This window comes from Lithobates pipiens, unplaced genomic scaffold, assembly GCF_037356315.1.
Source record: "Lithobates pipiens isolate NorthernLeopardFrog02 unplaced genomic scaffold, aLitPip1_a1.2 Scaffold_37, whole genome shotgun sequence".
NCBI classification, from domain to species: Eukaryota; Metazoa; Chordata; class Amphibia; order Anura; family Ranidae; genus Lithobates; species Lithobates pipiens.
Window position 1 is genome coordinate 14,479,180 of NW_027507825.1, and position 26,504 is coordinate 14,505,683.

At 44.6% G+C, this 26,504-nt stretch overlaps 1 protein-coding gene across 2 annotated transcripts in view; it reads right to left on the reverse strand.

Annotated features, from left to right (window-relative positions):
- The window catches only part of SLC24A4 (solute carrier family 24 member 4), a 256,563-nt gene that overhangs the window by 216,670 nt on the left and 13,389 nt on the right, over positions 1–26,504 (reverse strand). For both annotated transcript variants that reach the window (XM_077466747.1, XM_077466746.1), the window contains exon 2: positions 5,857–5,970. In XM_077466747.1, coding sequence (XP_077322873.1) covers positions 5,857–5,970 — 114 coding nt within the window. The remainder of the gene's footprint in view (positions 1–5,856; positions 5,971–26,504) is intronic.

Here is a 26,504-nt window from a genome sequence, read left to right on the forward strand (position 1 = left end):
GGGAGGGAAAAGAGGAGGAAGAATAGTGAGTGGGAAAGAGTAGAGACAAAGGAGAGAGAATATGGAATAGAGAGGAGAAAAAAAAGCAGAGAGAGGGGAGAGGAGAGAGGAGGAAAAGAAGAGAGAGTGTGAAGATAAGAGAGGGTCTGGAAGGGAAAGAAGTGATAGAAGAGAAAGAGAGAGAGAGAGAAGAGAATAAAGTGTAGAGGGCTATGAGTGGGTGAATGTAATAGAGGGGAGAAAATACAGCAGAGAGAAAGTAGAGGGAAAGAAGAGAGTAGAGTGGGGGGGGGGGTTTGAAAAGAGAGTAGGGACAAAAAGAGAGAGAGAGGAGTTAGGAGAGATGGGAACAGGAGAGAAATAGAGAAAGGGGAGAGGATAGAAGAGAGAGGGGGAAGTAGAGAGAACAGGAGATAGAGGAAAGGGTAGAGGCTGAGAAGAGAGGAAAGGCAAGAGAGGAGCGAAGGGACAGAAGAAAGAGGAGTGAAAGGAGAAGGAGATAGGAGAGCAAACAGAAGGGATAGAAAAGAGAAGAGAGTGGGGAAATCAGAGAAAGAAGGATAGGGAAGAAAAGAAGGAAGACAAAGTTGGCAGGAAAGAGAGGGGGAGGGTATAGGATAGAGAGGGGAGAGGAAAGAGAACAGGAGAGGGGGGAGAAAGGGGATGGAAGCATATGGGGGAAAGGGAAAAAGGAGAGGAGAGGAAAGAGGACAGATGAGAGAAAAGGAAGAGCAGAGGGAGAGGGGAGTGCACAGAGCGAGGAGAGGAGAGATGGGAGAGGGGAGAGAAAGAGAAGAGCATAGGGAGAGGATAATGCATAGTGATCGGAGAGGAGAGAAAGGTGCAAGCATAGGGAGAGGAGAGTACACAAAGAGGGGGGAGAAGAGGAGAAAAGAGAAGGGTAAAGGAGAAATGGGAGAGGAGAGAAAGGGAAGAGCAGAGGGAAAGGAGAGTGCACAAAGATGGGAGAGGAGAGAAAGGGAAGAGCCAGAGGGAGAGGAGAATGCAAAGAGATGGGAGCAGAGAGAAATGGAAGTGCAGAGGGAGAGGAGAGAGGAGAGAAAAGGAAGAGCAGAGGGAGAGGAGAGTGCACAGAGATGGGAGAAGAGAGAAAGGGAAGAGCAGAGGGAGAGGAGAGTGCACAGAGATGGGAGAAGAGAGAAAGGGAAGAGCAGAGGGAGAGGAGAGTGCACAGAGATGGGAGAAGAGAGAAAGGGAAGAGCAGAGGGAGAGGAGAATGCACAGAGAGGGGAGAGGAGAGAAAGGGAAGAGCAGAGGGAGAGGAGAGTGCACAGAGATGGGAGAGGAGAGAAAGGGAAGAGCAGAGGGAGAGAAGAGTGCACATAGATGGGAGAAGAAAGAAAGGGAAGAGCAGAGGGAGAAGAGAGTGCACAGAGAGGAGAGAAAAGGGAAGAGCAGAGAGAGGAGAGTGCACAGAGAGGGGAGAGGAGAGAGGAGAGAAAAGGGAAGAGCAGAGAGAGAGGAGAGTGCACAGAGATGGGAGAAGAAAGAAAGGGAAGAGCAGAGGGAGAGGAGAGTGCACAGAGAGGGGAGAGGAGAGAAAAGAAAAGATAGCAGAGAGAGGGCAGAGAAGAGGGAAAAGGTGGAGAGAGAGGAAAGGAGGGCAAGCACTGAGAGGAATGAGGAAAGGGGAGAGTGAGTAAAAGGAAAAGAAGAGAAGGGAGGAGAAGATAAAAAGGAGAGAGCAGAAAAAAGAGGGAGGAGGGAGGGGAGGAATTTTCCTGCTGAGACATTTCATTGAATTGTATGGAGTATAATCTCTTGTGTGTGATTCTAACCTTGAGATGTGAAACACATCACTGTATGAACCCTTCCTTGGTGTTCTAATCCAGTGAAATTCCACATTAATCTGGAGTGGGACCTCAATTATAAAAACATCACTTTCCACTTTCAATAAACCAGATGACAGAAACCTTGGATGTATTTCATATAGCTGTGTTATAATTTGATGATATGTGAAATAGATTGCAACCTACAGAACCTGCCAGGAGAGGTATGCGCACAATCCTCCATCCGCAGCCCATCACTGCTATCCCTTGCTCTGACATTCCTAACACCAATGTACCCATCCCCCCCTCCCTCTAAATATGTGACCAGAAACCTAGGGGAAGATCATGAGCATGCTAGAAGGCCAAGAGCGCCACAAGGCTCGAAAAAGTGCAACAGCAATTACATTTTTTAGACCATTAAATTCCAACACATTTCGGAGGCTCAGCCACCTCCCTTCATCAGGGTTTAGTTGCAGTTGCTGGCAGTGAGTTTCAATTTGTACTGAAGAAAAGTTTCAGAATGAATCAGCATGACAGCCAGTCAGTCTGGTATCCCGGATTATTTTTTTGCTTTATTAATATTACAAATTTGAATTCACTGCCAGCACATAAGCCCTGATGAAGGGAGTTTTGAGCCACATAAACGTGTTGGATTTCTGATTGAAGGTCTTGAAAAATAAACTTCTTACTGGATTTATTCAGGCTTTGTGGCACTCTCCTTCCTCTAATGTTCATCAGATCACTCCAGGGACCCTCTGGAACATCCTCATTGAAAGAGAGCCATCTCCAATAGATTCTGAACGTTGATTTTCATCTAGCCAGGGGGTCCAGCACTTCAATAACACATATCTACTACCGAAGAAGAGGATCAGTCATCCTGTACTCTAACCCCCCCCCCCTCCCCCAGCACAGATCACATGACCAACTGCCTAGGCCTTTGGTCACATGACTGACAGATGGTGGATAATGAAGCAGCACGCTCTCCATGAATTGTAAGTGCAGACCTACTGCTTCTCCAACTTCAGCATCATTTATAATATGGCTTCTAAAAGGTAACTCCCCTTTTGTAAAGAAAAAAATAGCAAATAATAATAAAAAAAAAATAATAATAATAATATAGCCTATACAATTACTACACAAGTCATATTGTAACTGAATGTTATTATAAACGACCTTTTCTTCTCAATCTGCAGCCGCTGTCATTTTCTGTAAAATGCTAAATGACCACCTGGAGGTGTTCTGTACACACAATTTGTACAGAATGCGCCCCCCCCTTCCCGAAACATGATTTCCTGCTTGTATGATTGGCTCACTGTTTTTCCCAGAAGTCTGCACTAAGATACAAGTCACATTTTGGGCATCCCTTGCAACAAAAATGTCATTTTTGGTGAGAAACTCCCATAGGGAAATCACATCTAAAGGGATGCAGGCCCTGCCACTTTCCTCATTAGAACTCTGACCAATAATTATAGAGACACTCAGATTAGATTCACCTTTTCCCACATGGACACAGAGAAACACACAGATATTTCTTTTTGAATAACAAATGGTAGGAATCTGCAACAACATTTGTTAAAACCCTGCAATGTACATAGATTACTAAACAAATAAAAATAAATAAATAAAAAACAGAACATTTTGAAAAAAAAAAAAAAAAGTTTTTCTTTGTTTCTTTAAATAAGTAAGTTTTCTCCTTCACTGATGGGCACTAAAAAGCACCACTGATGTGCACTGATGAGTACTGATAGGTGGCACTGATATGCAGCACTGATGGGCACTCATAGGCGACACTGATAGGTGGCACTGATGGGCACTCATAGGCAGCACTGATGGGCACTCATAGGCGGCACTGATGGGCACTCATAGGCAGCACTGAGGGGCACTCATAGGCGGCACTGATAGGCGGCACTGACGGGCACTCATAGGCAGCACTGATGGGCACTGATGGGTGGTAACTGATATACAGGACTGATGGGCATTTATAGGTGGCACTGATGGGCACTGTTAGGCAGCACTGATGGGCACTGATAGGTGGCACTGATAGGCAGCACTGATGAGGAGGCACCGGCAGGCATTACTGATGGGCACTGATTGGCACCTAATGGGCACTGATTGGCATCCCTGGTGGTCATGGGTGGCTATCCCTGGTGGGCATCCTGGGATGGGGGGAGGCTGCACTGATAATCAATCAGTGCAATCTCCCCCCATTAGGAAAGCAGTCGATTTGCTCTTCTCTACTCAGGTCTGTAAGTGCAAGTGAAGGAAAAGCCGATAAACATTATGAGCGGTGATTGGACACAGCTGATCACATGGTAAAGAGACTACATCAGATCAGACTGACACACCACACAAAAGATCTCTGTGCTGCTCGCGATCGCGGCTTATCCTGCTGATGTCATATGATGAATCCACTTTCCAGCCCTCATTCTGCTATATGGTGAGCGGGAAGTGGTTAAAGTATAACTAAAGGCAAAACCTTTATTTTTCATTCTGGATTAAACAGAGATGGATTAGACCCCCGAAAAATTCCCTCAATTTGCAGGGATTTCCTCTCACTTCCTGTTTGGCTATGGGACAGGAAGTGAAGGGAAATCTCCCCAATGGGACACATATGGCCAAAAGTCGTATGACAATTTGTGTTCTCGGCTTCAAGGGGTTATACCGGGGTGATGCCAGCAGCTGCAGGCATCACCCCGGTACCGTTTTTAGAGCCAGAGGTTGGCTTTTTGATGATAACAACTAATGCGGCTAAAGGCCGCTCGGCTGTTATTCTAAAAGAGGGGGAGGGGACCCCCCCGGAAAGGGGGCCCCCCCACCCGCCGCCTTCACCGGGCCTCCTGATCCGATCCACGAACCGGCACGTCCGCCGGCTAGGTTGAGACCGGAACGAAGCTGGAAATGGCTTAGTTCGAGTATCCTATGTAAAAACGCGGAAGCGACGTCACAATGTCACTTCCGGTTTACTCAGCTGCCAATGGGACAGTATTCAAAAATCGCCATTTTTGACGATCTGAATACTTTTAAGTGCAAAGAAGATATTTAGGGAACCCCCCCCCCTCCCCCCAGATCCCTCCATAAAGAGCACCTGTCACCACCTATTACCGTCACAAGGGATGTTTACATTCCTTGTGACAGCAATAAAAGTTTTTGTTTTTATTTAAATGTGAAAAAATTATATATAAAATTTTCCCCGCATGCTCTCGCAGCAAAGGAAACGCATTGCGTAAGTCGCACCCACAAACGGTGTTCAAATCACACATGTGAGGTATAGCCACAATCGTCAGAGTGAGAGCAATAATTCTAGCCCTAGACCTCCTCTGTAACTCTGGTAACTGTTACATTTTTTTTAAAGTGTCGCCTATGGAGATTTTTTTTTTTAGGTACTGTAGTTTCAATTAGTACAAAAATGTACGCAATTTCAAAGCGTGACATGTTAGGTTGTCTATTTAATCGGCATAACATCATCTTTCACATTATACAAAAAAATTGGGCTAACTTTACTGTTTCGGGTTTTTTTTAGTTCACGAAAGGGGTTTTTTTTCCCCCAAAAAAATTGCATTTGAAAGACAGCTGCGCAAATACCGTGTGACATAAAATATTGCAATGATCGCCATTTTATTCTCTAGGATCTCTGCTAAAAAATATATATATATATATATATATATATATATATATATATATATATATGTATTTATATATATATATATATATATATATATATATTTTTTTTTTTATTATTATTATTATTATTATTATATATATATATATATATATATATATATATATATATATATATATATATATATATATATATATACATATATATTTTTATTATATATATATATATATATATATATATATATATATATTTTATATATATATATATATATATATAAAATCTTGTAAGCAACAAATGTCAGAAATAGGCTTAGGCATGAAAGGGTTAAGTTGATCACATTCACATAAATATATAAAAAAAATGGTGACAAACAAGATTTCCCCATTAAAGGGAAACTCCACCAATCATTTGCAGCCTGGGGTAATTTTCCAGCCAATGTGCCATTACCTGGATCGGTGCAGTTCTTCTCCTGGGATCTGTTGCCTGACGCCATCAGCCTGCGGTTCCGCCATGTGAAATCGCCCTGTGCAGACGTCGGATCTCTCTCCGATAGTCCTCGGCCTGGAAGAGAAAGGGAAACTGCATGAAACATGGCGGATTTTATGTATCAGGAAATCAGTGCTCGTTATGAGATAACAAAACACTGGCAGAAGTTCTCCCTGGAAATTTAAATCTCTTAAATTTTCAATTAAAGGAAACGAAACCAGCCAAGGACAAAGCAAGATCACAGTATTGTAGAGACAAGCCCTTCTTTTTTTTCTTTTTTTTATTCTGATTGTTGAGTAATCAGCTGAGATAAATCTCTAACTTGAAGAAGGCTGCTTGGAATTGGGGGTTCTGGTAGCTGCAGTGCCAGGACAAGGTCACCCATCGCCCAGGGCAAAGATGCCAAACTGCTCCCCTCCCCTTCCCTTAGGGTTAGCAGTGATGTCACTACTCCTGTCAGCCTTGTAAGAGAAGCAACTGACACAGGGCGCCCCCATCCCTGTAATAAACCAAACCCAGGGTAGCCGCACCTCCTGCCCACCCCTTGTCTCACCTCTGGGTAGCTGTTTCCATGCCTAAACATTGCAGATAATTTATTCAGCAAAAGGATTGGGGAGCTGTGTTTTTCTGTACCAAAAGTGAAACTTCAGTGGTCAGTGTAGCCAAGGAAGCTGCTTCTGTTTGATCTGCATGGAGCTGCACATGTGATCAGTGATGACACCAGCCAATTGGTGGTTTGACCATTTGGCTGAGGAAAAAAGCAACCGCGTGGCAAACACAAATAGGGCGTTTGGCTGAGTGTTTTTAATGCTCATTGAATGCTTATCAATGCATTAACGCTATAGGCACGATTGATAAGCGTCAGTATTTTGAGCAAGTGTGAACAAGCCTTTAAAGTGGAATTAGACCCTCGTATCTTTTACAGCCAAGGAAGCTGCTTCTGTTTGGTCAGTTATGACACTGGCCATTTGATGGTTTGTTAGTCTGGTTGAGGAAACAAGCAAATGTGACAGTTAGCAATACCGGCATTCCAGGAATGTAACTGTTTTTTTGAAACCGTTAAATTAATAGGTTTAGTTCCACTTTATAATTTACTGCTGCTCAGGGACTCTGGGGTTCAGAAAAATGGCCGCCTCCGGTAAGAAGCAACAGGAGCAATGCTGAAGGCAATTTACAGCACACACTAATTTTGGTAGCATAATTATTCATGCAGAATGTATGTTCTTTGCTAAAGAACATTATTTTTTATCACGTCGTTATGTTCCACTTTACGGCTAAACTCCATCATATTGTCTAAATCCATACATCATGTGTGTTCTTCTTGAATCTCTGTGAACATTGTGTATTTCCTCCAGATCTGTGCAATAATCCAGTGTGAGACGTCCTGTAATAAAGACCGCTCACTGCTGATCCCTCTCCTTGTACTGGGTGACTGGTCTTGTTTCCGCCCCCTCCTGTAGTTTTCTGTAGTGGGTGGAGCCTGTTGGACCCCTCCCACAGCTATGCTCTATCTTCCTGTCCTGGGAGACTGGTCTTGTCACCACCCCTCCTGTAGGGTTCTGTAGTGGGTGGAGCCTGTTGGGTCCCTCTCACGTCTCTGTTCAGGCTACATACATCACAGTGATGCTGTTACCACTACTTTTTACTAGATATTTTCTTGATATATATATCTATCTATAGATAGATATATATACAGTAGATATATTATATAGAGATATATATACACACACACACACACACACACACACACACACACACAATATATAAATATATATGGCTCAAGTCCTGCGGGAACGCATGGGAAAGGAGTTCCTGTACTTTTTCCACAACAGGAACTCAGTTCCCATTAGCAGCCGCGTCCTGCAAGACTTTGAAGTATGCAAGCTGTGTGGTAGGTGCTACACCAGCAGCTGCCAAAACAGCTTGCAATAGTAAGCGCGGCACACCTGACCATTCAGGCATTGCCAGTAGGGGGCCTCATGACAGCTTCCGCTTCAATCTACCTGTCAATCACAGCTAGCTGACGGGTAGATCAGGTCTAGGTCTAGCTGACGGGTAGATCAGGTCTAGGTCTAGCTGACGGGTAGATCAGCTATTCTGCTCACAGGACATGCAGGGAGAGAGGTGAGCTGAGGGAGGAACATCAGTTTGGGGTGGTAAGCTGAGCACAATACCTGGCAAAGTTTAATGCCAGGAGGGAAGTTTATGTGGAAATATGTGAAGGGTTGGAATAGCAGCGAGTGTGTGTTGGAGCCCCTGCAGAGTTTGTAGCCCCCCCCCCCCCCCCCAAGCTAACATACATCTCCTAAGCAGGAACACATCTCTATCCCCCCGAGCATTCTGTCCAGATAATGTGCAGTTCATTTATGACCTTTCCGTTTAACCCTGTGTTATCCAAACTCTGTTCAATGAAAAGTGTAAACTCACCACATAAACACTCTATATACAAAATAAAATTCCCCAATAAAGATCAGAACACGATGTTCACATTTGCATGGAAGCACAATTGAATGAATGCTGATTATTTTTTATGTACTAACAGTTAAGCTTCATACACACAATATGAAAATTGGATGAAAAATACCACTTTTGAAGTGTTCGTGCATATGAGCGTTTCATTTTATTTTTTATTTTTTGGTGGGGGAGTGGATCTTGGGTGGGAGTTCCCACACTTTTTTCCCCAGGACTTGACCCCTGTATATATATATATATATATATATATATATATATATATATATATATATATATAAATATAAATAATATACAGTTGTGCTCATAAGTTTACATACCCTGGCAGGCCATTCTTCAGAGAATATGAATGATAACACACAAACTCTTTCACCAAGAGGAATGGGCAGCTTTACCATCTGAGAAGATAAAGAGCCTCCTCCACAAATACCGCAAAAGACTTCAAGCTGTCATTGATGTTAATGGGGGCAATACAGGGTATTAAGAACTGGGGTATGTAAACTTTTTACCAGGGTCAGTTGGGTAGTTTCTGTTGTGATAATGATTTAAAAACAGTAAACAAAGTTGATTGATAATAAATGGCTTCAGCCAAATACTAAGGGCCGGTTCACACAGCAGGCGAGGCGAGGCGACACCGACTTGCCTCGCCGCGACCTGCCGCGGCCTCAGCGGCGACTTGCAAATGACTTCTGTATAGAAGTCAATGCAAGTCGCCCCGAGGTCGCCCAAAAGTAGTACAGGAACCTTTTTTCTGAGTCGGAGCGACTCGAGTCGCTCCTCTCAGAACGGTTCCATTGTACAGAACGGGGGCGACTTGCGAGAGCGAGGCGAGGCGAGCCGTGTCGCCTCGCATCGCCTCGCTGTGTGAACCGGCTCTAACCATGAGTGAAAGAAAAGTTTTTGTGTTATAATTCAAATTCTCTGAAAAATGGCCAAGAAATAATAAATTCTGCCAGGGTATGTAAACTTATGAGCACAACTGTGTGTGTATATATACACACTTTTATATACATATTTGCAGATTCTCTCACTGGTGGTCGTTTGTCAGACTGTGCGGCACCAAGAACGGCCGGCATATATACTGAATGTCAGTCCATGTGTACAAATAATGCAATTAAAGGAAATATTTCAGATTATGGATACATATAAATAACATGTTTAACATTGCATGGGCCATATTCAGATTCATTGTATCTAGATACTAAAAAGGAGCATAGATCCCCTTTACCATTACGGTAAGCTTCCCACAGAGGGTTAATGCGTTTCCCCATGCTATTATGGACCTGACTCCAGATTTGGTGTTTTTAGGAAAAAATTAGGATTTAGGGATTAGCGGAGGATTAGCTTGTTCACAATGTTACTGACTCTGACGAGTAGAAAAAATAAATAAAACTGTGTTAATTCCCCAAGTCAGCTGTTTGCAGCTTTTCTGATCGGTAGCCCAGCCGTGGCCTACCTGTTCCTCTAGGATGAAGTGATGCCATCGGTATTAGGACCAGGGCAGGAAGTAAAGCGAAATGCGAAATCAATGTGAAAGTGATTTTTTTTTTTTTTGATGTCTCCTCCAATAATAATCCGACACGTTTCGAGGGGACTCAAGAGTTCCCCCTTTGTCAGGGCTACAGACATTATATAAAAAAGTACACTAAAGGTCAGATTAGAGATCAGGACTGTATACCGTCATTGGGAACATTCATGCCCCATCACTGGTGTCATTGGGCCCAATTGCTGGTGTCATTTGGAGGAATTGTGCCCCGTCATTGCTGTCATTGAGCCCAATAGTTTGTGTCATTGGGTCATTAGGAGGAATTGTGCCGAGGGACTGTGCCCTTTTACTGGTGTTAAAGGGGGGGGGTGTCAGAAACCATGATATCAGGCCAAGACAGAAGTACAGTTAAATCACACTTGTTTAATAATAAAAGTAAAAAGAACAAACGTAGTCAAAACATAGCCAGAGTTCAGTAACCAGAACGGATAGTCAGCCAAGCCAGAAGTCAGGGATCAATGTAGTGCAGCAAGCAGGATCTGGAGCCAGAAGGGATGTCAGCAAAGCAAGTCTTGAACAGGGTCACAGGAGATGAGCAGGATATCATCAACAGCTCAGTAACTGTGGATAGATAGGAGCTGGCAATTAGCCGACAGCTGAGCAGCCAGCTCAGAGAAGGAAGGGATGGACCCAACCCTGACAGGGGGGGGGGGGGGGGGTTGTGCCCTATTGTTGGTATTGGTGGATGAAATGCTCCAATGACCAGAGAAAAGCAAGAATAAGGACACATCTGACCCCCAGTCCGCATTTTGGAGATCACTGTGTTATAACTACTTTAAGGGTTCTGGTAGTGAAGGGTTAAATGTTAGGGGATGTTTGGGACCGGTGCTACTGCTAGGCAAACTAAGCAGCAGCCTAGGATGCAGCCACAGCCACTGGTTTCCCTGCCCTCCACCGACTTCCTAACACTCTGCTGACTTCTCTACACCGGGCTCCATTCACAAAGCAGTATATTACTGCATCACAGTAACTGTCATGGTTGATAAGGAGCTGAATGTAAGGAAAAAAATTGCCAGAATAAAAAAAAAAAACACACGGGACAAAACTGCGTACCCCCCCCCCCCGCACCACTCCATACCAGGCCCCTCCCATGTTGAGGGCATCATACTCCCCCCCTTCCCCCCTTTTTATTTTGACATGGGGGCTCCCCTCAAAATCCATACCAGACCCAAAAGGCCTGATATAGATTGGAGAGGAACCCACGCCATTCTTTTCTATGATTTTTCAGTGCCGGAAATTCTTTTCTTTGCATCTGGCTGTCAGCTGATGATGCCCCGCTGACAGCTGATGACTCATTGGATGTTAAGGACGCGGTGGCAACCCGCTCCTTTACAATCATGTTGTTTTACTTTATTTTTTTTGGGGGGGGGGGGGGTGCAAGTAGCTGGTCTTGTCTTGCCTAGAGCGCAAAATAGTCTAGCACCGGCCCTGTTTGCATGTTAGAGATAGTTGGTAGATATATAGAATTTTCCTATTTATTTTATCACCCAGATCTTACATACTGTCCGGAGTGAGAGGAATAGTAAAGTGCAACCACTGTGCTGAATTACTGATTTGTAAGCAAAATCTGCCTATATACTCAAGCTATAGGGCTGCCAGTGCCACTAAGTACATCTAATCTATTAGACATGTGTTCTGACACCTGCTCCCCATTCTCACCTGAGACTTTGTAACACTAACGAGTCACATGACACCGGGGAGGGAAAATGGCTAATTGGGCCCAATTTGGACATTTTTACTTAGGGGTGTACTCACTTTTGGTGCCAGTGGTTTAGACATTAATGGCTGTGTGTTGAGTTATTTTGAGGGAAAATTTACACTGTTATACAAGCTGTACACTCACTACTTTACATTGTAGCAAAGTGTCATTTCTTCAGTGTTGTCACATGAAAGAAAATATTTACAAAAATGTGAAGAGTGTACTCACTTTTGTGTGATACTGTGTGTGTGTGTGTGTGTGTGTGTGTGTGTGTGTGTGCGCGCGCGCACGCGTCCGTGTGTGTGTATAGATAGATAGATACGGTAGATAGAGATATATATATATATATATATATATATATACATCCTGAATGACATAGTTTGATCTGTGAATAATAAACAATTGTCTTTATAGTTTAATAAAAAAAAAACAATAAAAAAAACACATTCTTTCAATGTTTTCCTTTTTGTGTTGCATCTCAGGGCTGCTGATCTTTTGTCGCCTCTTTGCAGTCACTTCCTGTCTGTGTGGATGTTTTCATGAAAACAGTAAGATCTGGCACCATGGGGTGCCTACTGTTTCCTAGACAGCCTCTCTTTATAGCCATCACCGGGTCCAGGTACTGAATACAGCTCATAAAGCAGAACTGTAGCCAAAAACAAGGTAAGACTCAATAGCCCAATAAAAAGGTAAAATAACAAAACTAGCTTTTGTTGCAGAATTCAACTTCCATACAGAGTTTTTTTTTTTTCCCACTGTACTTTTTTCTGTCACATTATGTGCTCAGTCTGATTGGCAGCATCATTCAACCCCGCTTCCTCTGAGCCCAGCTCATCCCGGACGCACCCCCAACCTCCAACCTGTGACTGGACAGTGAAAGGAGAAGCAACACAGTCATCACTCTGCTCCTTTCTCCTAACATCATGCTGCTTGTTGGTACATATACTGATTGCCTGCTTTCTTGCCAACCACCTTGCGGTTTGCAAATGGTTTAGCAGATTATGAATGAATCTATTAGCCATAGCCCCGGTATTTCTTTTTGTTTTTAAATATATATAAAATATAAATATATATAAAATATTTACAAAAATGTGAGGGGGTGTGCTTACTCTTGTGAGATACTGTATAAACCTCAACAATGAATACTACGAATCAGTCACAGCACCCCACAGCCCTTCCACAATGTGTCAACGAGTCCTATAGATGTGCACCTCCTGCTACACCGACTATAACCAAATTCTCCAGAATGAAACCATATCATTGTGTCCTCCTGTTGTAAAGCACTGCACTACACAAATCCTAAATAATAATAATAATAATAATAATAATGTAACATATACAAACTTCAGGAATGCGCAAATCATATCTCTTGACGCCCGGGACATTCTGGGCGATGGGAAGGTGTTTTTTTTTACATTTAGCTGGGCAAGCAGCAGAGTTTACATTACAAACCAAAAGTGTAGACGAGGCCATAGCCCACGTACACACGGTCGGAGATTTTGCCAATCAAATTCGTCGGATTTTGTCCGATGGATTGTTGTCCGAAACTGTTGCATACACACAGTCGGGCCAAACTGGCGAAAAATCCAATCTTTCAGAACGTGATGACGTAATTTCGTTACGATGGGACTACATTCAGGCTAGTAGCCAATAGCTTTGATGTAGGAATTTGATCTGAGCATGCGTGGCACTTGGTCCGATCAAAATGCTCTACACATGATCGGATTTGGTCCGTCCCGCCCAGTTGGTCGGGAAATATTTCCAACATGTTGGAAAATTGGGTCGGACGGAGATTCGGATGGAATCAGTCCGATGCATACCACACACAGTCGGATTATCTGACGACGCGGTCCGATAGGACACATTCCGACGGATTCTCCGACCGTGTGTACAAGGGCTTAGGGGTCATTGGTGGTATTAGTGGTGTGTTATGCCGCGTACACACGATTGGAATTTTGGTTTGGAAAAAGCTCTGATTCCGACGGAATTGCGCTCCAGCTTGGCTTGCATACACACGGTCACAGAAAAGTTCTCTGAACTTTTGACCGTCAAGAGGGCGGTGACGTACAACGTAGAACGACGAGCCAAGAAAATTAAGTTCAATGCTTCAGAGCATGCGTCAAATTGTTTCCGAGCGTGCGTAGGAATTTTGCACGTTGGAATTTGTACAGACGATTAAAATTTCCAATCGGAACTTTTTCCGACCGAAAAATTGAGAACCTGCTCTCAATCTTTTGCTGGCCGAAATTCCACCAGCAAAAGTCCGATGGAGCGTACACGCACGGTCGCATTTTCCAACCAAAAGCTCATATTGGACTTTTGCTGGTGGAATTTCGGATTGTGTGTACAGGGCATTAGAGATAATCTGCTGTATAATATGGCTCATTCACACAGAAAGGAGAATTTCTGTGGCGGTTCATCTAGGTCAGTGATGGTGAACCTTGGCACTCCAGATGTTTTGGAACTACATTTCCCATGATGCTCTACTACACTGCAGTGTAGTGGAGCATCATGGGAAATGTAATTCCAAAACATCTGGGGTGCCAAGGTTCGCCATCACTGATCTAGGTATTTCCGATCCGCCATTGACAGCAAGCCCGTAAAAATCAATGATAGGCCTAGGCCAGTGATGGCGAACCTTGGCACCCCAGATGTTTTGGAACTACATTTCCCATGATGCTCAACTACACTGCAGAGTGCATGATCATCATGGGAAATGTAGTTCCAAAACATCTGGGGTGCCAAGGTTCGCCATTACTGGCCTAGGCTGTCTGTGGATTTTCCCATGTAATCGCACAAGGTGTCCTATGGTTAGGAACAGATATGTGCTTGTAAGCAGGTGCAGTTAGCTAGTCTGCCCCTAGGAGGCTCTGTTCCAGAATAGTGTTTGGTTACAGAAAGCAGTGTCATCAGGTGCTAGGCCCCTTTTAGTTAGAGCCCTCATGCAGTGATGTAATGCATAGCTTTTTTTTTTTTTCATACATCGAAATCCGGGACAGTTGGGAGCTATGTGTCCCTGATTTAGAACAAAGTCCCTCTTTCCTCCTCATTTGTCCCTCATTTTGGTCTGATCTATATAGTTGCATATAAAAATGCACTTTTTATCTTTCAAAAAGTGTTTCCCAGTGCTAAACCTTTCATCCGATTTCATCTAAATTGCTGCATTCGTGAAAGCCAATATAAAGGATTAGTAGTGGTAAAAAGCTAAAGCAATTGTGGATTTAAGTAATCTTTTCTTTAAATTTTTTTTTTTTTTGCATAATTCTCCATATGGGGTTGGTGTCTAGTGGCAAGGGGTGTGTCCTATGCCTACTTACTTTTTCTAATAGATGTCCCTAATTCCCAAAAAGTAAAAAGTTAGGAGGTCTTGGTAATGGGTGAGTCAAGGCCAGGGGCGGACTGACCATTGGGCTACTCGGGCACTGCCCGAGGGCCCCATGCCACTAGGGGGCCCCATCAGGGTTGCCAGCCTCAGTAAAACCAGGGACAGTATGTAAATCCCGAGATTATAGCTGCCCCACCTCTCCAGGACCTTCTCAGCCAATAGAAACATGTCTGTGTTTACTGTGTGTGAGATTGTATACTGTGTGTGTGTTTGTGTATACTATGTGGGCCCATAATCTCTGATTGCCTGGGGGCCCCATAATCTCCTATTGCCCGGGGGCCCCTGAGTTGTCAGTCCGCCTCTGGTCAAGGCCCAGTTATAAGCTAGTTTGGGAGGAGCATTAGTGCAGTTAGGGCATGGGGGCCGGGGACCGCACCATCGGGCAATCAGGCACATGCAGCAAGCAAGTGGAGGCCCTGGACAGGGCTTGAGGTCAGAATGAGGTAGACCTGCACCCAGAAGAGCCAGCTGTAGACTTCCTGACCCTTATGAAGGTGGAGACTTGGGCAGGTTGCAAAATAATTTTTAGACCAGACCAAGGAGTTCCATGAGCAGGGCTATACCCCCGGGAGAGGCGTACCAATGGAGGACGTGACAGCAGCGATCCCATATCAGTGAGTGCTAATAACCCTGGATGAAGAGAGACTATTTAGAGGAAGATGGCTTACTAAAAGTGCTGCATGAGGCTTTCACATATGACTACTGGCTGATAAGCATCTAATCACAGCACCTGTCATTTCAGCCAATCAGGTGACATGTAACAGATCCGAGCACCTGATTGGCGGAGAGGCGGTTTAGTGTTAGGAAAGCGAATATTCATTTGCTTTTCTAACACAGCTGAGTGGCCCCGCATGGCACTCGCAGGTCACCTTTTTTAACGCCTATTAGAGCATATGGCTCTAATCCGGTGCTTCAAAAACACCACCCCCCCCACTGTAATTCCGGTACCCTGCACCCAAAAGGGGCCGGGTGGCTGAATAGGGAGTGGCGGCCATAGATAGATTCATGCAATGCATGAATCTATCTATTGGTGCTAGAGGGGGTGGCAGGAGAGAGGGGGCAGCACCCACGCGCCCTTATGGACGCACCGCCACTACAGCAGGCAATCACAGCCAGCAAGCCGAGCCAGCGAACCAATGAGATGTCTTATGGAAGCATAGAGCAGGGCTCGGGAGCGCTGGTCACTCACACTGGTCATGGTGGAGGAGCCAAGAGCACCAGTGGGGGACCCTAGAAGAAGAGGATTTTTTTTTTTTTTAAAGGTGAACCTTTTAATACTATATTGAGATACCAATAACATTATATCCTTAAAAGGTAACTCCACTTTTATTGGGAATAAAATAGCAAAAAAAATAACTTAGTGTATACAATTGCAGCACGAGTCATATTGTAATTGAATGTTTCCTTTCCTCTTCAATCTGTAGCAACGCAATTTTCTGTAAAAATGCAACATGACAACCAAGAGGCGCTCTTTACACAGATGGTATACAGAAATCCCCCCTGAATGTTATTTCCTGCTTTTGTGATTGGTTCACTGATGAGACTGATTAGTATTTAACTAAAATACAAGTCAGATTATGGGCATCCCCTGCAACAGAAATTACATTTTTATTGAGATATGCCCAAAGGGTAATCACGTCCAAAGGGACGCATGTAAACCTTGTATACATAGGCAGACCGCCATTCTGCCTCTCCACCAAATGATCAGTGGGTCCCAGTTGCCACCACGGCCACCGAACCCACTGATTGGCTGCTGCTGTGTCCAATCACAGTGGGAGAGGGTGGCCGGGGGTGCACGCGCACACCCCAAACCTCAGACCATACAGGTAGGTTGTTTCATGCAGCCGGGCCGCCCTGCCACTGTAAATGTGCGGTGGGTGGTTCGGAAGCAGTTTATTGGGAGCCTGGAAAGCAGTGCTTCCCCCCCCCCCCAATCAGCAGATAATGGGTGCTATGCAGGGCTCTTTGCAGGCTCTGTGTGTAAGCAGTTTGGCCGTACATCGTACCGCCAAGCAGTTATCCATTAACAAGAAGCATCAATGAACTACCACAGAACCCAACAATGCCACGGAAGTTCACTGAGAACTACAAGTTGACAGCCGCAGAGGCTGCCAGTTCATGTTGTTTTCTATTCACAGAACCCAGTGAATGAGAGACGCGGCCGGGAGGGCAGAGCATGTAACACGTTACAAAAAGGTGAACTTATCCCTTGAGTCCTTATATATTGTTTCCTCTCTCCAAGTCTTGATGAAGACGGTGATTTTCGGCACCCCATACCATCAGAAAGCGCTGATAACAAGCCAGGAGGTCCCTCAACTGTTTAGTTCCCGGAGGACACGGCACTCATGGCTGCCAAAAAGAATATCAAATTTGGATTCGTCTGACCACAGAACAGTTCTCCACTTTGCAGCAGACCATTTTTCATTTTCGATATTCTTTTTTTATTTTTTATTTTTACTAAAGCAACAAGACAGTGTCATATAAGGTACAATCAATAAACAATAATGCAAACAGAAGCCAAACTGAGCATAGGAAAGTCCTTCCATCAAAATGCTCATAAGTATAAGACCTCCGAACGTTAAACCGAAAGATCTCAACATGAAATGTGCTTGATGGAAATACTGGCAATATTGACAAAACAATATAGAAGGATACAAATCGTTAGTAATAAGGTCAAGAAATATAATTTGTATCCATGGATCCCATGTCACATTATATTTCTTAATAGAATTGTGAAGGATACAGGTGAGTTGATCATTAACCATGATCCAGCTAAATTTATTCTTCTCGTAGTCAAGGGGAAACATCGACTGCTTCCAATACTTTGCAGCAGACCATTTTTAATGAGCTTTGGCCCAGAGAAGACGGTTGTTTCTGGATCATGCTCAGATACGGCTTTTTTTTTTCCTCCATGATCGAGCTTTACCTCGTATTTCTGTTCAAAGACAATGATTATTGGAAGTATTCCTGAGCCCTGCACTGATGTCCATCACACAATCATGTCTATCTTTAATCACTTGACGACGACTGCCTACCTTATATTTACCTGTACGTCATTTTGTGCAATAGCCACTGGGGGGCACACCTGCGCACTGCTGGTGGCGAGATCACAAGCTGATTGGATGGGGGGGGGGGGGGCAATCATCGGGTCCAGCAGCCCCTTCCTGTTCATAGTTAGTTAAGAGGAAGTAATCCCTGATGAGTTTACTTCCTCTTTTTTTCCCTGCAAAGGTAAAGCATAATGGACTACTATGCATCGCATCGCAGCCCATTATGTGTCACTTACCTGACACAGGAGCCAGCGAAGTCGCGCTGTCCCCTGTAGTCCGCCGCATCCATCTTGCTGGTGGCGTCTCGCAGCTCCGCCGCTGTCATTCGGCGAAGCCATCACTCCCGCGCATGCGAGTCGACAAATGCGGCAGCTCCATTTTTGGAACTGCCGCGTTCAGTGCGCCTGGGACCGGATTGAAATCGCAGTCCAGTGTTCACATCACTGCAATTTTTTTATTTATTTTTTTGCCTAGATTTTATAGAAAAAAAAAATATCAGATGTGACCACTCCCCTCACAAAATTTGTATTTACAACAAGAACAATTAGGCTCCATTCACATGTGTGCGTTTCCTAAACGCATGGCAAATCCCACATATGGAGCCTCATTGCTGTTTGTTTGTTTTTTTGCCGCATTTTTCCCTATGACACGCATAGGGCAGCCCATTGATTTTAGTGGGCTGCCCTACACATGGCACAGTAGCTCATGGGACATTTTGGTGTGTTGCACATTTTTTTTTTTTTTTTTAAACTGTGCATTTTGCTGCATTTTTTTTTTCACGTGGCAAAAAGTGCGTTTACTTTTGTGTTTGGTGTGCTTTAAAAGGATAAGGTCACCTTTGGGAACATGTTCCACCTGTTTTTAGAGTGGAACATGTAACATGTTCCCAATGCTGCTGGCGCTGTGCGATTTAAAAAAAAAAAATTATATTTTCTTTGCCCTCCCTGTGAAATTAATATGGGGAGGAGTTCCTCCTACTAGCTATCGCGTTTTGAAAAACAGCACGGCAATGCAGGGCTCCGCCCACGCAGCTTCGTCATCGTCCTTTGTGACTGTCGGCTTGTAGTTCTCAATGAACCACCATGCTGTGGAGCGGTGTGGTAGTTCATTGATTCTTCCTATCAGATTGTAAATGCTTTCCTATATGGAATGTACACAGATACACTGACAGTGTGCCAGGGTAATGCATTGGCACTAGCTGATCACTGGTGCAGTGCTTTACACGGGCCATACAGTATACAAGTAAGGTGGCCATACACTATACAATTTGTCTGCACAATCTTCTTTAGATTTACCAAAACTGTATAATAGGAAGAGAAAGCATACGGGCAGCACAGTGGTGTAGTGGTTTGCACTATCTCCTAACAGTAAAAAGGGTCGCTGGTTTAAATCCCAACCATGGCTCTACCTCTCTGGAGTTTGCATGTTCTCCCTGTGCCTGCGTGGAATTCCTCCAGGTACTCCAGTTTCCTCCCACACTCCAAAGACAGGTTCATTGTCCAAAATTGGCCCTAGTAAATGAATGGGCACCTTGGATTGTGGGCTTCTTGATGGTAGGGACCAATATGAGTGTGCAATGTACAGGGATAGGGACAATTGTAGACACTCACTCAGGTTGAACTGGATGGACTGGTATCTTTATTCAACCTTACTAACTATGTAACCATCTATCCAATCACTTTGTAAGCATTCAGACAGGCCCTTGCACTACCTAGTTCAGGAATCTTCAAACTACAACTGTTGCAGAACTACACATCCCATGAGGCATTGTAAAACTCTGACATTCATAGGCATGATGGGAATTGTAGTTCCTAAACAACTGGAGGGCTGTTGTTTGAAGACCCCTGACCTAGTTGGTGGTAGATCTTAGCCCTTGTACACACGGTCGGAGAATCCGTCGGAATGTGTCCTATCGGACCGTGTCGTCAGATAATCCGACTGTGTGTGGTATGCATCGGACTGATTCCGTCCGACCCAATTTTCCAACATGTTGGAAATATTTCCCGACCAACTAGGCCGGACGGACCTAATCCGATCATGTGTAGAGCATTTTCATCGGACCAAGTGCCACGCATGCTCAGATCAAATTCCTACATCAAAGCTATTGGCTACTAGCCTGAACGTAGTCCCATCATAAGGAAATTACGTCATCACGTTCTGAAAGATCAGATTTTTCGCCAACTTGGCCCGACCGTGTGTATGCAACAGTGTCGGACTAAATCCGACGGATTTGGTTGGCAAAATCTCCGACCGTGTGTACGTGGGCTTAGGCTGCACTGAATCATAATATTACTGGCTGCAGTTAAATAGAGGTGGTGAGATATTCTATTCCTATATAAAAAAAAAATAATAATCTAGTGAACATAGAATATCCCACCACCACTATTTAAAGCGGGATTCCACCCTAAAGTAGAATCTCCGCTGATCGGATCCCTCCCCCCCTCCGGTGTCACAATTGACACCTTTCAGGGGGGAGGGGGGTGGAGATACCTGTCAAAGACAGGTATTTTCACCCACTTCCGGGCATAGACTCCCGTGGGAGTCTACGCCATTTCCTGCCCTGCCGCGCTGTCTGCTGGGACACACACGGGTCCCAGTGACAGCGCGGAGATTTCCTATTGCGCGGCGCGGCTCGCGCATGCGCAGTAGGGAACCGGGAAGTGAAGCCGATTCGCTTCACTTCCTGATTCCCTCACCTAGAATGGTGGTGGCAGCAGCCGAGAGCCGAGCGATCGATCGGCCTCGGCATCGCTGGAACCCGGGACAGGTGAGTGTCCATTTATTAAAAGTCAGCAGCTGTAGTATTTATAGCTGCTGGCTTTTAATATTTTTTTTTTTTGGTGGAATCCCTCTTTAACTGCAGCCAGTAATATTTTGATTTAGTACGGTTACCTTATGATTACATTTGGATAGCGCAGCATTATATTGGTATAAAACTTTTTGGCACGAGCATATGGGACGTGATCAATGCTAGCAGCTGTCCTTTAATCATCTCTAATTATCATTTGGATTTTTGCATGGTAGCTCGCAAGATTCTGTTTGTTTTTTAGATCTTAGGTTGGCTTCACAGTAGAGGACGGAGTGGCTCGCAGCAGGGGGTCCGGGGCGTCCCTATTCACCATTTGAGGTCTGTTTTCAGTCCCAATTTTAGCGGGGGGGGGGGGGAGGTCACTGACAGATGTTTTTTCACCTTAATGCATCGTATGCATTAAGGTGAAAAAACAGAAAGCTTTACAACCCCTTTAAGTTAATGACAACCCCCCCCCCCCCCCCCAAATTGATTTGCAAAACGCATTATGATCTGATTCTGGGGTGGCCAAAAGGGCAGTGTGATTTTGGGCCATACAGAATGGCTAAAATCGCACTGCTGAAGAATCGCATGTGATTTGAAAAAAGAATGCGGTGCGACTTCTGTTCAAAATCGCATGCCGTTTCTGCACTGCATAGTGGGAATCAGCACTACAGCTCTATCCACATAGGAAGTTATCTGATCGTTTAAAGAGGAAGTAAACCCTGATGTGTTTTACTTCCTCTTTGTTTCCCTGCATAGGTAAAGCATAGTAGCCCATTATGTGTCACTTACCTGAAACCGAAGCCTGCTATGTCACCGCTGTCCCCTCTTCCATGAAGCATCCATTTTCCTTCTGGGTATCGTGGCTCCGTCACTCCCGCGCATGCTCCATAGACATCAGTGATCGCGTTCTTTGTAAATATCTCCTAAACCGTGGAGGTTTAGGAGATATTCAGGAGATATTTCCAGCACCTACAGGTAAGCCTTAATCTAGACTTACCTATAGGTAAAAGCGGTTGTAACGGGTTTACAACCACTTTAAGCTCCCACACATTCTGCCTAATAAATGATCTATGGCTGTGTATTTAGTGAGAATTTACCGATTGCATAGAAAAAAGCTGATAAGTAAGGCCGCGTACACACGGGCGGATTGTCTGTCCAACTTAGTCCGCTGAACCGTGTTTCAGCGGACAATCCGCTCGTGTGTGGGCTTCAGCGGACTTTTTCAGCGGACAGTCTGACGAACAAAGTCTTACGGAATTTCCGTAATTTTGTCCGTTCAAACTTGGTTTTGTCCGTCCAAACTTGGTTTCAGCGGGCAGTCCGATCGTGAGTAGGCAAGTTGGACGGACTAAGTATGGCGCATGCTCAGAAAGGATTTACACGGCCGAAGGTTGCATTGCAGTGTATTGGACGTCGTTTTTCTAGTCCCGTCGTACGTGCTGTTCACGTCATCACTCACGCTTTCAGCGGACTGTCTGCTCATCGTGTGTGGTCAAGTCCGTTCATTCAAATTTTGAACGGACTGTCTGTCGGATTGTCTGACGAACTTAGTTGGGCAGACAATCCGCCCGTGTGTACGCGGCCTAATGGTACAGGGCCAGATTTTCCACTAGCCACCGTAGGCATGTGCCTACAGATGCCCTTCCTAAAGGGGCTCCCGTTAGTATTATTATTATTATTATTATTTGATTAACCCTTTTGATAGCGGTGGGGTTCCATGCACAATCCGGTGGCAGCAGCTGAGTATGATGTATGATGTCAGCCTGTCATTTCCCACGGCTAGCATAGCCAGGAAGAGATGTATTGCAGTGCGATCTGCCTTGTAATACATTCAGTGGAGCCCAGAGGTGACATGGGCCATGGCATGTTTCATTAAAGAGAACCTGTCACCTAAAAATCATCACGTAGGGGACTTTTTTGTCCCTTATGTGCTGAAAAAATAAAAACGGTGAAACGTAACGTAAAACAAATGTGTCGAGAGCACCTACACATGAAAACGTTGATTGCCATACACACACACACACACACACGCACATGCTGGAGTGAGAGCAATAAATCTAGCACAAGACCTCCTCCATAGCACTAAACTGGTAGACCTATAGGGGGGCTTTTGAAGCATCTCCTATAAAAGATATACGATACTGAAGTTTGTCATCATTTCATGGGTGCACACAAATATAAAGTGACGTGCGGCCAATCATGGCGTGCGGTGCAGCTCGCGCATGTGTAGTGGGTGCCCGGCTGTGAAGCCACAGCCGGGTGCCCACAGTAGCTGCTGACTTTTATTTTGATTTTTGTATAATGGGATCACCTCTTTAAGGTTTGACATGTTGGGCATCAAATTACTCTGTGTTTTTTTTTTTTTTTTTTTAAAGTCAGACTTACTTTCTTTTTTTTGGGGTGGGGGGGGTGAGAGGAAGGGAAAAGGAATTGAGAGGGAAAAGCGGGAAAAGGAAAGAAATGAAGGGAAAGAGGGAAGGAAAAGGGAAAGGAAATGGAAAAGGGAAGGAAAAGGGTGAAGGGAAAAGAAAAAGGGAAGAAGAAAGAAAAGAAGGGAAAGGAAAAAGGCGAAGGAATGAAGGAAAAGGAAAGGGGAAGGAAAGAAAGGAAGGGGGAGAGAAGGAGGGAAAGGAGGGAAGGGAAAATGAAATAAAGGGAAAGGGGGAAGAAAGGAAGGAAAGGAAAGGGGAGAAGGAAAGGAAAGAATAGGAAGGGAAAAGGAAAACGAAGGGAAAGGAAAGGGAAGTAAGGAAAAGACAAGGAAGGGAAAGGGGAAAGGAAGGAAGAGAAAGGGGTAAAGCAAAGGAAAAGGTGAAGGAATGAAGAGAAAGGAAAGGAAAGGGGAATGGAAAGGAAGGGAAATGAAGCGAAGGAAGGAAGGAAGGGAAAGGAAAGGGATGGGAAAGGGAAAGGAAAGGGATGGGGAAGGGGAAGGGAAAGGAAAGGGATGGGGAAGGGAGGGAAATGAAGGAGGGGGCAGGGAAAGGAAGTTAGGGAAAGAAGTGAAGGGGAAGTAAGGGAAAGGAGTTGGAAAAGGAAAGGAAAGGGAAAAGTATAGAGGAGAAGAGAAGGGAAGATACTTTATTATCATTGCACACAAGGCACAGTGAAAATAGTTTGGTAGCCATTTACTCCAAATAGCAACAAAAATATAAATATGCAAAATGTAATTACAGAATAAAATATATAAACATAATAATCGTGACAAAATGAGCAGAAATACCAATTTTTCACAAACAATATTTCATTAGCAAATGCCGACATTAACCAGCTCCAGCAGGGAAAGGGATGGAAAAACTTGCTACTTGTGTTCACAAAGTGTCGGCGGCTTCAGACAAAGTTTCACTGAATCCCTCTGAAATTCCCTGAACGCAGCCTCCCGTCAGCAGGAAGCACGCGGGACTGATTCACATGACATTTCGAGTTTTTAATTAAGAAAACCATAATAACACATGGCTCTTAATTAAAGAGAAAAGGGGAAAAATCCTCTAAAGAGAAAACTTCCAATCGGCAGCACAAATTCTGCCAACACAAATCTCCAGAGCCGGTACAAGCAGAACATTGTCTGCGGCCCCCGCTCTACGGGACGGGGACATGTCCATCCACTCTGACGGTGGCAGTCTTCCATTACATCCATCGACTGCTTGACAAAGCCGCTAAAACCTTTCCTGGCAGAGGGCCCCCGGGGCCCAAGTGGGTATATCAGCATCCTGCTCTCCTAATTTTATAGCTATTGGATATACAACCCGATACTTCATTGTATGGGAGAGGGAGGAAGTGAAGCATAAAAACCTCTCCATGAATATCTTTCATATTTGTGTTCAGTGGATCATGACACCATAAAAGAGTCAATTACCTAACTCTCCTCTCCTGAAATACTCTGCACTGCTGGGTGACTCTGCTCCTTCCTCTATCTAGAGCCTCGTACACACGATCGGATTGTTGGCCAACAGAGCGTCAGACTTTTGTCCGAAGGGGTGTGTCGGGAATTTGTCTTGCAAACAAACGATACACAATTGTCGGCCAACAAACGCAAACGTAGTGACCTACTATGTGGAATTTCAGCTCTTGAGTGCCACCCTTTGGGCCCCTCCTGCTAATGTCGTGTTTTCTGAGCACTGATACCGAGTATGCGTGTTTGTACTTTGGACTTTTGTGTGACTGACTTGTGTACTGATAATACGAAAATCTGACAACAGACCGTTGTCTGCCGAAAATGTTCTAGACTGCCATCCAATGTTTGTTGGCCGAAAGTTGGACAACAACTGTCTGAAGGACAACAGTCGGATTTTAGGCCAAAATTCTGTCATCACACAACCCCCTGCCCACAATCGGATCGTGTGTACAAGGCTAAACAGTAAGCCCTCCCTTCCATAATTTCTCATTCTGTCCATGTCCGCCTGGGCGTTTTGTATGTTCCTGGTCATTTCCATCAGTTTCAGACCCTGGAACTCAGCACAGGGATGGAGGGAGCCCCTCATAATGGGCACAGCAGGTGTGTACAGACCCAGGAACTCAGCACGGGGAAGGTGAGAACCAGTGGCGGCTGGTGAAGTTTTAGGATGGGGGGGCGCAAGACCCCGCCCCTTCAGATTTGGCCCCTCCCACTTCTCGCAAGCCACACCCCTTATCGAATCAACATCATATACCAGGCTGCACATTATACACTGTGCTCTGCACATCATATACCAGGCTGTACATTATACACAGGGCTCTACTAAAGCAGATGAATCATGCCTATCTTGTGTATAACCACATCAGGCACCTTTTCTGCAACCTGTAAATCACACATAACTGTATTCTGCTAACTGTAAATCGCACATATCTGCATTCTGTAAATCGCACATATCTGCATTCTGTAAATCGCATTCTGTAAATTGCACATATCTGCATTCTGTAAATCTCACATATCTGCATTTTGTAAATCGCATTCTGTAAATCGCACATATCTGCATTCTGTAAATCTCACATATCTGCAACCTGTAAATCTCACATATCTGCATTCTGCATTCTGTAAATCGCACATATTTGCATTCTGTAAATCGCACATATCTACAACCTGTAAATCGCACATATCTGCATTCTGCAAATCGCACATATCTACAACCTGTAAATCGCACATATCTACAACCTGTAAATACCCCCCCCAACAAGATTTAAAAAAAAAGGGTTATTATCGGTGGTCAGCAGCATACCCCCCTTATACAAGATTTAAAATTATTATTAATAACCCCTTTTTTTTTTAAAGCTTCTTTGGGGGGGGGGAGTGTATGCTGCCGACCACCGATAATAACACTTTTTAAAAAAATCTTGTTTAGCAGGGGGGTGGGGGGGAGTTGGGGTATGCTGCCGAGTGCCGACCACCATAGTAACCCTGTGGATGTGGAGGGGGTACCGGCGGCGGCGCTGAAGAAATAAAGAAGAAGTGATAAGCAGAAATGCGGCAGCCTTACCTTATCCTCTCAGGCGGGACAGAACAGAGCAGTGCTGTGCCAACGTCACTTCCTTGAGTGACGTTGGTAGCACCGCCCACTGCTTACTCAAAGTGCAAGTCTATGCACTTGCTCGCCCAGTCGATCCCCCCGGAAGCTGTGGCGCGATCGGCTGCGCCACAGAGCGCTTTATTTTTGGCCAAATGTGATTGCATAGACGCGGCGCTTCCTATA